The 11,466-nt window shown below is 54.4% G+C and overlaps 1 protein-coding gene across 1 annotated transcript; it reads right to left on the reverse strand.

Annotated features, from left to right (window-relative positions):
• Positions 1-510: 510 nt before the first annotated feature.
• ARMC5 (armadillo repeat containing 5) lies at positions 511-8,297 on the reverse strand. The gene is made up of 6 exons (XM_056137717.1): positions 7,656-8,297; positions 5,117-5,224; positions 4,239-5,025; positions 2,505-2,998; positions 1,702-1,834; positions 511-1,599 (listed from the first exon to the last, which is right to left on the reverse strand). Exons 1-6 carry the CDS (start codon positions 8,119-8,121, stop codon positions 780-782), a joined length of 2,808 nt encoding a protein of 935 aa, XP_055993692.1. The 5' UTR covers positions 8,122-8,297; the 3' UTR covers positions 511-779.
• Positions 8,298-11,466: the final 3,169 nt, after the last annotated feature.

An 11,466-nucleotide genomic window follows, 5' to 3' on the forward strand; every position in this document is an offset into this window, starting at 1 on the left:
GGCAACAAAAGTCCTCCTGCTCTTGAGAGGCAGTCCAGAGCTTTGGTTTCCTCTGGGGAAGACTAAGACAGGGTCCAGAGACTCAGGAACAAAATAAGTCTTCCCTTAGACAAATGAGAATATTTGGCCCAAGACAAGACTGCAAATGGATAGACACTCTGAAAACAGTAATGCCAAGACCTCAGACATATACCCTCCCCCACCCCCTCCCCATGCCCCATCACAGAAGCCCCTTAGCACAAGCCTCTCCAACTGGGACCTCAGGGTGCCCAGGTGAGTAGAGAGCAGATTTCCTCTCGGCCCCAAACAGACATAGAAGATCTAGGAGCTCCACACTCCCCCTGGGAGCCAGGAACCCCTGCAGGGGTTCTACATGCAAAGTCCTACATGCCAAGAGTGGTCTGTATTGAGACAGACACCTGGGAGGCATCTTGGTTGATGTGTGGCTGGGGGTGGGAGGAGGGGACAAGGGGAGGGGTTTCCCAATAGAAAATAGAGACAACACATAAGTGGGGTATCCAATTCCAAAATTTTAATGCCAATTCCAGAAGGCCAGACCATGCTGTGCCAGACACATGGGTGCGGGGCAGAACGCCACCTCGTGGGCCCCGTGCTCAAACGCTGATCGTGGCTTCTCACTCCTCGGTTTTCTGACCACTGTCCTGGGGGCCAGCTGCTCCTCCTTGGTCCATGATGGCCACTCATCCTGCTCAGACTCCTCATGCCATTCCATGCTTCCTTCAGAGCCAATTCATCCTTGGGTCCCCTCCCGGGGGACATCAACAGTCTAGGCCGGGCCCCTTGCCGTTCAATTCAACCCCCGTTATTACAGCCAGGAAAGTCTCTGTCAGGGGTTCTGACTCCTTGCCTGCAGCCTCCACAAGCCCCACAAGGGCTAGGGCCCGCTTGCGCAGGCAATGCCCAGACTCCAGGGCCCAACGGGCACAGTGGGCAGTCAGCCGGGGGCGGCCCAGGCGAAATACCTCACCCACAGACTCTGGGCTCCCCTGGGGTCCCAGGTGGATGTGGCTCACAGCCTCTTCTAGCTCCTCCTCCAGCCCAGGTAGCAGGAAACGCCCAGCGGCCTCAAGTGCCTCCTCGGCTTCTGAGCCCAGCAGGGGCTGGCCCAGAGGGGGAATGGGACCCAGGGCAACCCCGCAGCCCCGGCAGCCGTGCAAGTGGTGCAGGATGGGCCAGGCTGCACTTGGTGACAGGCCGCGAAGGGGCACCAGGTCCATCTGGGCTTCCGCAAAGCTTCCGGCCAGCAGGGCCCGGAAGAAAGGGGAGGCCGTGGCCGCGGCAGCTCGCTGAGCAGGGAGCCGCAGGCCAGAGTCCAGCAGGAAGTGCAGGTCGGGGGCAGGGCTGGGGGCTGGGCCCAGCAGAGGTTCATAGAGACAAGGGGAGGGGGGGTCTTGATCCATGGGGACGGCAGGGGGGATGGCTGGGCTCACAGTGGGAGCCAAAAGGCCCTGAAGGCAGGAAAGGGAATCTGCAACAAAAACGAAGAAGAGCGGGTGTGGCGCTGGTCGAGTCAGGGCCGCCAGGAGGACACGGAGGCCGCCTTGGTCCAAAAGTAGCCGTCGCCAAAGAGAGGGCTTCCTTTGAGAAAGAAGGGGATCGTTCAGAGGGTAGGAAAGGATGAGGCTGGGAAAGAGTCACCTTGCCCCCCAGTCCTGCGCCGGGCACCTCCAGCCCCCTCACCGACAGATGAAGGGCAGGGTGAGCGCACAGGCCACTCGGTCCTCGGCGCTTCCGGAGAGCAGCAGGTGCGTGAGGGCGCCTGTTCCGTAGGGGGACTCGGCCTGCACGGTCAGGTTCTGGAGCAGCATCTCACCTGTGAGACGGGGAGATCTGGTCAGGCTGGGAGCCAGCGTCTGAGACTGGGGTGGGACGGGCAAAGGCTGGCTTCCAGGCCTCGGAAGGGAAGGAGGGCAGAAGCGCAGGGTAAGGAACCAAGGCCCAAGAGTGGGGGGGTGAAGACAGCGCTGGAGAGATGAGTCCGGATGCCAGGCACCCGAGGTCCAGGGCATGAACGGAATGTGGATGAGCCGGAAAACGAGCAGAGTCCCCTCAGGGGGCTCAGTCTGTCGTTCAGGGCTCACAGAGAAGGCAGCCTCTGACAGGGCTAGGGAGGACTTTCCTGCTGCGCTCTGGGAGGACGTTGACGTCTGAGCCTGGGCTCACGGTCCGTGCGTCCAGCGGGGAAATCACTGTGACCATCAGAGCCAAGTGCAGCGCAGGTAAAGGAATGCTGGCAGGCACCATTCCAAGTTGCTAGAGTCAAGACTTGGATCAGGCTCTCTGGGTCTCAGTCTCGGGCGATGGCTGGGGCAGGATTCTGCTTACAAGGCAGTAGAGCATAAAGGTGACCCTTCGGATCCCCAGCCTAAGGGCTGGGTGACCGGTCCCGAAGAGAAGCGAGAGCCCGTGAGCGAGAAGGCAAGGTTCTGGCTCAAGGAAGGCCTAAGAGGGGACTGGAGGACTGGCGAGCTGGGGAGACATACCCAGCTCCCGGTGCTGGCTACGATGCATGGGCCGGGCCTGTGATGCTGGCCAGTCATCCGGGGCGATGCCCAGCACCAGCCAGGCCCGCAGCAGCGCTGCCCCGTAGCTACGCACGAAGGCCTCGAGGCAGACGGGGTTGCAGGTGAGGCGAGTCAGGATGCGCAAAGCACGCGGGCTGGGCGGGCCTGGTGCGCCCGTCACATAGGCCAACAGGCCACACAAGGCTGGGCCTGTCACCAAGGCCCCGCTGGGGTCAGGAACCTGGGAGAAGCGTGACAGTAACAAAAGCGCTGGCCCTTCATGTCCCCAAGGCTCCTCGAAGGTGGCAGGGCTGTGGTCCGGCGTGCGCAGTGTCCGAGGCATCCTCAGCGGGGCTGGGCCAGGCATAGGGCTGGTTGGCTCCGCCGGCTCGGGCGGTGGGCAGTGCTCAGGGGACCAGTCGGGAGAAATGTCTCCTGGGCCGACGGCATAGCCCTCGGAGATCAGCCATGACCTGTGGACAGGGGAGAGGGGCCTCTGAAATCAGAAGGCGTGAGAGGCGGGTTAAAGAGGAGACTTGCAAAAGGAAGTGAGGCAGGGAGAGGGGGAAGGGCGTGAAGAGTTTTGGGGGGGGGGGGGGCGCGAGCAAAGGGGAACCACAATTCATCCAGCAATTACTGACGCCTAGGAGCCAAGCTTGGTTTTAGGTGCAGGGGAGAAGCAACAAACTAAAGCAAAGTTCCTGTCCTTCTAGAGTTTGTATCCTACCAAAGAGATACAAACTCTCCTTGAAGACTCCTTAAAGGGAATCGCTACAGTATATCACCTTATATACTGTATATGTGTGAAGTGAGACTCATGGATGAGGTGAAAGGGGAAGCAAGGAGCCTGAGCGGGGGCCTGGACAGTGACCTTAGTCCAGGTGAGGCGTACAGGAGAGGAGAGCGGTAGGCAGGGAGGAGCAATGGAAGAAGCCCTGTGACGGTCCTTCCCTGCCATGTCGGAGAACAAGCTCGGAGACCCCTCTGCTAGAGCACCGCGGGCACTGGGAGGAGCCCAGTCCAAGTGAGCCAGCATGCACAGGACACTGATCCTGACTCAGTGCTACTTGGTGCAACATAAGTGCCAAGTACCAGCACTGCATCTTTATCATTCCTTAGGGGATGTGTGCATTGGTCTCATCACAAGAAACCAAATTCAGGGACCGGAACAATAGTACAGCGGGCAGGGCGTTTGCCTTGTACGCGGCCAACCCGGGTTTGATCCCTGGCATCCTATATGGTCTCCCCAGCACCACCAGGAGTAATTCCTGAGTGCAGAGCCAGGGGGAATCCCTGAGCATCGCTGGGTATGACCCAAAAAGCAAAAAAAACAGAAACCACAGATTTAGATTCAGAGAAGTTAATTAACGGTTCTGTGAGGACTCGACTTGCAAGTAGTAATACTAGAATAAGAACTTAAAACCTACCACCATTATCTGGTGTACACGTGACCTTCCAGTCAAAGTTCCCAGGCCCCAAACTAACAAAGTTCAGAGGGGCTGAGGTGAAGCCAAGGTCAAAGGTGGGCTTAGGGAAGAAGGGGTGTTCAAGGGGCACTGAAAACAGGTCACATCTGGGATCGGAATTTAGGAATCGGGAGTCAAACTTGCTAACGGTCTCACAGAGACAGGCCAGTAGGTGAGTGGCTTCAGGAGGGCTGGAGCTGGGTGGACATGGCCCCTCATGGCCCAGCACCAGGCGAGAGGGACTCACCTGAGGCTTCTGAAGCTTCCAGCCTCCGCCCGCTCGGGGGTCCGCTCCTCAGGAAAATCCCAGGAAGCCGCTTCTCTTCCCTCTTCCTCCTCATCGCCAGGCTTACCACACAGCTGCCCAGCCAGAAGCGGGACAAGTCCCAGGGCCTGGAGCCGACCCAGGGCTGTGGGATCATAGAGGAAGCCCACGAGGGCAGCTACCACGCGAGGGTGCCAGGAGCTGGCCCGAGCATCCCGCAGCAGGCCCATGAGCAGCTCTAAGCCCCCGGCATCCCGGAGTCGGGCCCGGTTAATGGCCTCTCGGCACAGCAGGCACACGGCCCGCACCAGCGGCTGCTGAGAGGCCGGCGTCGTCCCGTTGGGGCCCCGGCGTCGGCGAAGTTCACCTAGGAGCACCTCCACACCGCCGGCATTGCCCAGGGCGGGCCGAACCAGGCCCTGGGAGCAGAGATTGGCGAGGACCAGGATGGCTGTCTCGCGGACGACCCTTTTCGGGTGGGAGGCTAGACTGACCAGTGGGCCCAGCCCCCCACCCAGGCTGAGCTGTTCCGCACAGGCCCGGGAGCAGCCTCGACTCAGTTCCAGGAGGGCCTGGACTAGGGCCAAGGTGAGGGCAGGGTTGGGGGCAGCGGCCAGCAGTTCAGCGAGTGGGCGCACGGCTCCCTGCTGCGCCAGTGCCAGGCGGTGCTGGGGGGAGTCTGCCAAGTTCCGGAGAGCGCGAACCACGCTCTGCAGGCAATCGGGGTCCTGGCAGGCTGTCAGGCTTTCAACGAGCAGGGGAACAGCACCTGGGGAGGGAAGGGAAGAACGGGAAGTGAACCGGGAGACACGGAAACCCTCCCCCTCACCAAACCGACTCCACCCATAGCGCCTGCTCACCTGCAGAGTGGATGTCCCCACAGCTCTCGGAATCCTTGGCTAAGTTTCCCAGAGCCCGGGCGGTTCTATTCTGGATGCTATCTGTCTTCACACACTGAAGGACAGTCACTGCAAGAAAGTTTGGCCTCTTGAGAGATTTCCTCTCGGAAGTCACCTGGAGAATGTGGTCTCCCAGAGCTGACGTGACAGTACAGCGGTACCCAGGGCCAACCCGGGATCGATCCCTCGCACCCTATATGGTCCCCTGAGCACTGATCCAGGAATGAGCCCTGAACTGTCAGTACAGATCCATCCATCCACCCCACGCCCCCATCCCTCAAAACAATGTGGTCACTGGAGGCAGGAGACGGCCCAAAGGTCTGAAGTATAGGCTCTGCATGCAGGAAGCCCAGGTTCAATCCTTGATACATGGTAGCCTGGGCAATGCCATGAGTGACTCTTGTGCACGAAGCTGGAAGCAGTCCCCCCTGATTTTGGTACAGTCCAAAATCCCCAAAGAGTAAGAGTATGGTCTCAGAGAGCGAGGGATGTCTCCAGAGAAGGCATTAGAAATACTTGCTGGGTCAGGAAGGCCGCTGGAAAGGTGTTGCAGGGCATTTCAGGCTTGGAAGCAGAGACCCACGCTCAGAGGTAAGAGCCAAAGTCAGTGCTGTTACTTTCTGAAGGGCCTCGGATGCCAGGCCAAGGCATCTGGACTTGATTCAAGTGAGGGCACAGGGTGCCACAGGGGGTTTTAAGAATGGAAGTGATATGATATGGTCTGGCAGCCAAGAGGTTAACAAAGGAGAAGAAAGTAGGGGGAGGCAATAGGCTAGGCCAGGTGAAAAATGACAATAGCTTGAAACAGTTGCGCCTAGACCATGGGTATCAAATCTCCAGGTGCATGACAGGAAAACAGAGAGAAGTGAACAGATTCACGAGGCATTTAAAATTCATAATAGAGGGCTGGAGTGATAGCACAGCGGGTAAGGTGTTTGCCTGACACGCGGCTGACCCAGGTTCAAGATTCCCAGCATCCCATATGGTCCCCCAAGCACTGCCAGGAGTAACTTCTGAGTGTATGAGCCAGGGGTAACCCCTGTGCATCGTTGGGTGTGACCCAAAAAGTAAAATAAAAAAATAAAATTCATAATAGCAGGGCCAGAGCTGGAAGCACAGCAGGTAGAGTGCTTGCCTTGCACACGGCAAACCAGGGTTTGATCCCCCCAAAACAGAACAACAATAAAAAATAAAATGCACAATAGTGACTGAATGATGGAAATTAAACAGTAATTACTAAGCTTATAATTTATTGAGAACTTATTAATGGGCAAGATCTCTCTTCAAACACATTATGGTCCAGATGCCTTTAGCAAACTAAGGGTGCCGGAGCCATGGAGTGGGCAGGGCATTTGAACATGCAGGAATCCCAGGTTTAGTCCTGGGGTTCCCATATGGTCCCCCTCCGAGTGCAGAGCTGGAGTAAACCCTGAGCATAGCAGAATGTGGCCCCAAATTTAAAAAAAAAGCAAATAAAAATTATACTGTTTCATGTTAAAAATTACTATTTCATCAAAATTGACATAATTTCGTAGTTGGAAGGCATATGTGTGAAATAGTTTCAAATTGTTGCCACTAGGAGGCGCCAATTTAGTTGTTGAAAAAAGTTGTTTGTTATCTTGCTTAAATAGGAATCTGTTTACTGTGCCAGTTTTTTCGCTTTCTGTTTTGGGAGCACACCTGGCTGTGCTCATGGATGACTCCTGGAAGTGCTGGGGTCAAACCTAGATTTGTCAGGTGTAAGGCGCATCTTACCACTATACTCTTCAGCCCCTGTGCTAGTTCTAATAACTCCTAAAAACGCACTCTACATTTCATTTTCTCCCCACTCCCTACTATAGATTTATGCGGTTGCAAAGAATACTAGCCCCGGGGTGGGGGACTGTCTTGCAATTGCAGAAGTTCAACTCACTTTTTTTTAAAAAACAATCTTACTTTCTCTTTTATTTAATTTTATTTGGGGGTAGTGTAAGTCACACCCAGCGGTGTTCAGGCTCTGCTCAGGAATCAGTCCTGCTGCTGGAGTACTATATGCGGTGCCCATGGATCCACTGAACCGGGTTCTGCCGGGTGCAAGATAAGAACCCGCTCTATTCTCTCCGCAGCCCTGAGCTCACTTTTCAAATGACTACACCCTCGGATCTCCAGCTCATCATATAGGGTCTTGCATGGGGCTCAGTAGGCATCAGGGGTCTGCTACGAGTGGAGGGTAAGAATAATCTTCAACAGTTTTGCTTCCATCACAGGAGATGTGAGGCGGGGGCGGGGAGAGCAGTAACCAATTCCAAGGTAATAGCTGTAATAAACGATCTGATGGGGGGAGGGCTAGAGTCATGTATAAAGAGAGCGATAATGTCAGGGGGCGTGACAGCTTGCGCGCTGTGTCTTCATAAATTCTCCCAGGCTATACAACACATAACGAACTCAAAATTCCGCCTAGACCCAGCCAGAAAAATGGTGCAAGCGCAATCCTTGTAGGAAAAACGGGAGGGGCACTTACCCAGAGAGAGAATACCCCCGAGCCTGCGCACTTCAGCCCTGCACGCCCCTTCGGTACAGCAGTTGGCTAGGATGCTGAGCGCCGAGTCCAGCGTCTTGCGCAGGCGCGATGGAGACGACGAAGCTGCCGCGGGAGGGGCGGGGCCCGACGAAGGGGCGGGGCCACCAGCAGCCTCTAATTCAACCGAGGGGGCGGAGCCGGAGCCCGCCTGGAACGGGGCGGGGCCCGCCGCGGCCGCTCGCCGTAGCAGCGCGAGAAGTGGGCGGAGTCCGCCGCGTGCCCGGAAGCGTTCTATTCCCCCCGTTGCCTTGACGTGGCGCTTGCGGAGGGCTAGGAGCGCACGGCCCAAGGGTGTCTCGTTGGTAGTCGTGTCCTTTGCCCCAACCAGACACTCCCCGGCCGCCGCCGTGAGCTGCGCGAGGCAAAATGAGAGCGAGTCCGTGGGGACTGGCTTCGTCGCCGCCATCTTGGTTCAGGCCTCCGACTCCGCCCTCCCGCTCGCCGCTTCTCCAGGGGAGCGGAACTGGCCGGGAGGGCGTGGTCTGGCCCCTCCTCTCTGACGCGGTTTGAGCAGCGCCGCCACCTCGGGTATGCGAGTCGGAAGTTGTAGTTCTTGATCCCGTTACTCTGAGTTGTTGGGTGTGTTTTTTGCACGATCGCAGAAGGCACAGCAAGAGTGTCAGGGTGAAGTTCATCGCCGGGGCAAACCCTAGAGGCATGTGCGATGCATTCTGGGAGTCCGTGGCACGCCCCGCTTCGGGGCGCTTAGGAAACAGTCCTGGGGGCGATTCAGAGGGAGCCCCAGTCTCTGGAGAAGCCGTCCACCCGATCGTCCGCTTTGACGTCGACTGCCCCTGCGAGCGCCTTCAGCCTCACTTCGTCGTCTCGGTGCGGTGGCCGTCATAGGACCGCGCACCTCGAGCCAGCCCGAGAGTGTCAATTACTGTCAGCGGTCGCTCAGGGGGGAACGGGGTTGTGTGTGTGTGTGTGTGTGGTTGTGTGTGTGTGTGTTCCGTCGAGAGAGTGAAAGGGTTAATCCTACAGAGGCGGTTCGCGGCTACTTCCTAGAGTGTCTCGGGCCGAAAGACATACCCGTTTCCGGTGCAGAGTCCTCAGTGTCTCCCTCTCTGGCTGGGCCTGTGAGCTGAGCGTCTAGGAAACACTTCTGAGTGTCCTTCACTCACATTGGAGTCGGCTCCTTCGGAAGCGTCAAGGGAGAACTCGGAAGGGACAGTGCAACTGGAGAACGGGACAACGGGATCCGAGAGAACCCCGAAGTCGACCCTGGATCGTGGGGTCGTGCAGTCTGATCGTGGCAGCTGGCCGCCGGCTGCACCTGTTAAAAACCCAGTGGAGAGTCAGCCCTAGGGAGGAAGCAACCCCTTCCAGGACAATCTGTCTTGCAAGCCCCAGTCTTAAGAGTTTTGGGGGAGTGTACAGACCCCACCGTACCTTTCTGCCTCATTCACCACCAAAGTCGCCCAGTGGATCACAAGCCTTCTGCTGTCCAAAATATGGCAACAGCTTCCGATGTGGCTCTCTAATTAAATTCTTAGACTGGGGACAGTACCTGATTGTGGTGTGGCTGGTTGTTTCAGTCTGCAGCCTCGTCTGTCGCCATTGTTCCCAATCAGAACTCATCTGCACTCACAACTCATTGCACAAGATTTAAGGTCAGAACTGAGGGTACAGCCTTGGTTGAAACCAACCTCACAGAAAGGAAAGGGGAGATCAAAAGTGAATAATGCTATTGCTAGGGCTGGAGCAATAGTACAGCAGATAAGGCACTTGCCTTGCATATGGTCAACTTGTGTCATATGGTGGCATCCCATATGGTTCCCTCAAGCACCACCAGGAAAAATTTCTGAGTGCAGAGCCAGGAGTAACAACCGTTGAGCATCGCTGAGCATGGCCCCGTTACAAAACAAAACCACAAGAAACAATGACTCGAGTAATTAGATTAAGACTTGCCTGAGCTGTTACATAGAAAACTCAACTGGACCACAGATTCAAGTTGCTTAGTCTTGAACAGGTGTATCTCTTCCCTTATCTGTAAACAAAGGAATATTTCAGTTCAGGTTTTACCTGAGTCATGTACACGTGTGTGAAGAATTTTATAAAGAACAGTACAGGGGCCTGAGCAATAGTACAGGGGCATTTGCCTTGCACTGGCCAACCTGGGTTGGATCCCTGGCATCCCATGTAGTCCCACAAGCACTGCCAGGAGTAATTCCTGAGTGCAGAATCAGGAGCAACCCCTGAGCATCGCTGCTGGGTGTGACCCAAAATAGCAAAAACAAACAACAACAACAAAAAACCAGTACACACTTGTCCTCAGAAACTTTATAATCTAAATTGAAGATAAAATATACACAAATATGTTTCTAATCATAAATAAGTGATGGAAATAACACAAGATTATATAGATTCCCAAAACTGTGGAAAAGGAGGACATGTCTTATAAAGATCAGAGCTTCTAGAGGAAGTGTGCCTTGAACAAGAATTAAAATTGGTGATTAAAGGCCAGGGATGTTGCTCAGTATAATGCATGCCTTAAATTTGTGAAGCTTTTATTTATGGACACACACATACATACACAACAACACACTCTGATTACAGAATCATTTTAAGACTCCTTTACAACTTGGAGGAAAATACAGCTAGTCCAACTGTCTTATCCTGAGTTGCCCAGAAAAGGAAGCCTGAGACAAGAATCAAATGGAAAACTCTTACTTAGAAGATGAAAACCAAAAACCTTGGTGGTAGTAAAACAAGTAAAGAAGCAATATAAAAAAGAGAAGGAGGGATCAGAGCGATAGTACAGTGGGTATGATTTTTGCCTTGCATCAAGCAGATTTGATTCCCAACACCCCGTTTGTCCCTGAGTACACCAGGACTGATCTCTGAGCACCTCTGGGTGTGGCCCAGAAACAAAACAAAACAAAACAAAAGAATAATATGTGTGAGTATCTTAAAATCTATGACTTCTAGGGTTTGGCATATTAATGATCCAGATCACACAAGCTTGTATATCTTTCACATCTATGGAGGAGACTCTGAGTTTTATCCCTGATATTATCTATCACTTCTGTCCCTAAATTTGATTACTAGCTGTTGGCCTCTGAGGATTCTCTATGACCGTCAGGTCAGTTTAACCATCTACTTTCAGAAAGAGACTTGCTCAGAGGAAAAGAAAACCAAAGCAGGTTTATTGGGGTTAATAAACCTTGCTCCTCAAGGAAGATAACCATAAATCTAGTCTTCTGTGTTATTTCCAGGAGTTCCCACTTGGATTAAGACCTATTTACCCACAGTAGTAACATACTTTCTGCTGTGTTGGCCTGGGGGGTCTCAGGGTAGGACACCTTGAAATTACTGGTGAGCATCTGCTTGTGAAACTACCCTGGAATTTCTTATGGCTGTTTGAATTCCTGGAACTTGCTATCTGACAACAGTAGGCCCTGTAGCCAGCCTACCCTTCTCCACACAGATCTAACTGTGCATCCCTCCCCCAGCCCAGACCTCCTTAACTTCACTATAAAATTACCCCAAAATGCATGTTGGGCGTGACTTCACTGGCCTCTCTGGTGCACCCAAGAGCACCCCCAGTAACCTGCTTTGGTTTTCTTTCGCTCTGAGTCAGTCTCTTTCCATCTCCACGAACTTTCTGACAAGGAGATGGTTAAACTGACCTGGAGGCCAGAGAGAATCATCCTCACAGATGCCAACAGCTAGTAATCAAACGATGGCCACAGAAGTTGATAAGTTTGAGGACATTTGAGCAGGAAATCTTGGGGAATTCACATATTCT

Source organism: Sorex fumeus, unplaced genomic scaffold, assembly GCF_029834395.1.
Source record: "Sorex fumeus unplaced genomic scaffold, SorFum_2.1 ptg000126l, whole genome shotgun sequence".
Taxonomy (NCBI): domain Eukaryota; kingdom Metazoa; phylum Chordata; class Mammalia; order Eulipotyphla; family Soricidae; genus Sorex; species Sorex fumeus.

Excerpts from the sequence above, each read along its gene's own strand:
- ARMC5 (XM_056137717.1), bottom strand. The coding sequence starts at position 8,121 with ATGGCGGCGACGAAGCCAGTCCCCACGGACTCGCTCTCATTTTGCCTC. Across the intron at positions 5,026-5,116 it reads TGGGGACATCCACTCTGCAG|GTGCTGTTCCCCTGCTCGTT; the intron begins GTGAGCAGGCGC and ends TTCCCTCCCCAG. Across the intron at positions 1,835-2,504 it reads TAGCCAGCACCGGGAGCTGG|GTGAGATGCTGCTCCAGAAC; the intron begins GTATGTCTCCCC and ends CCCGTCTCACAG.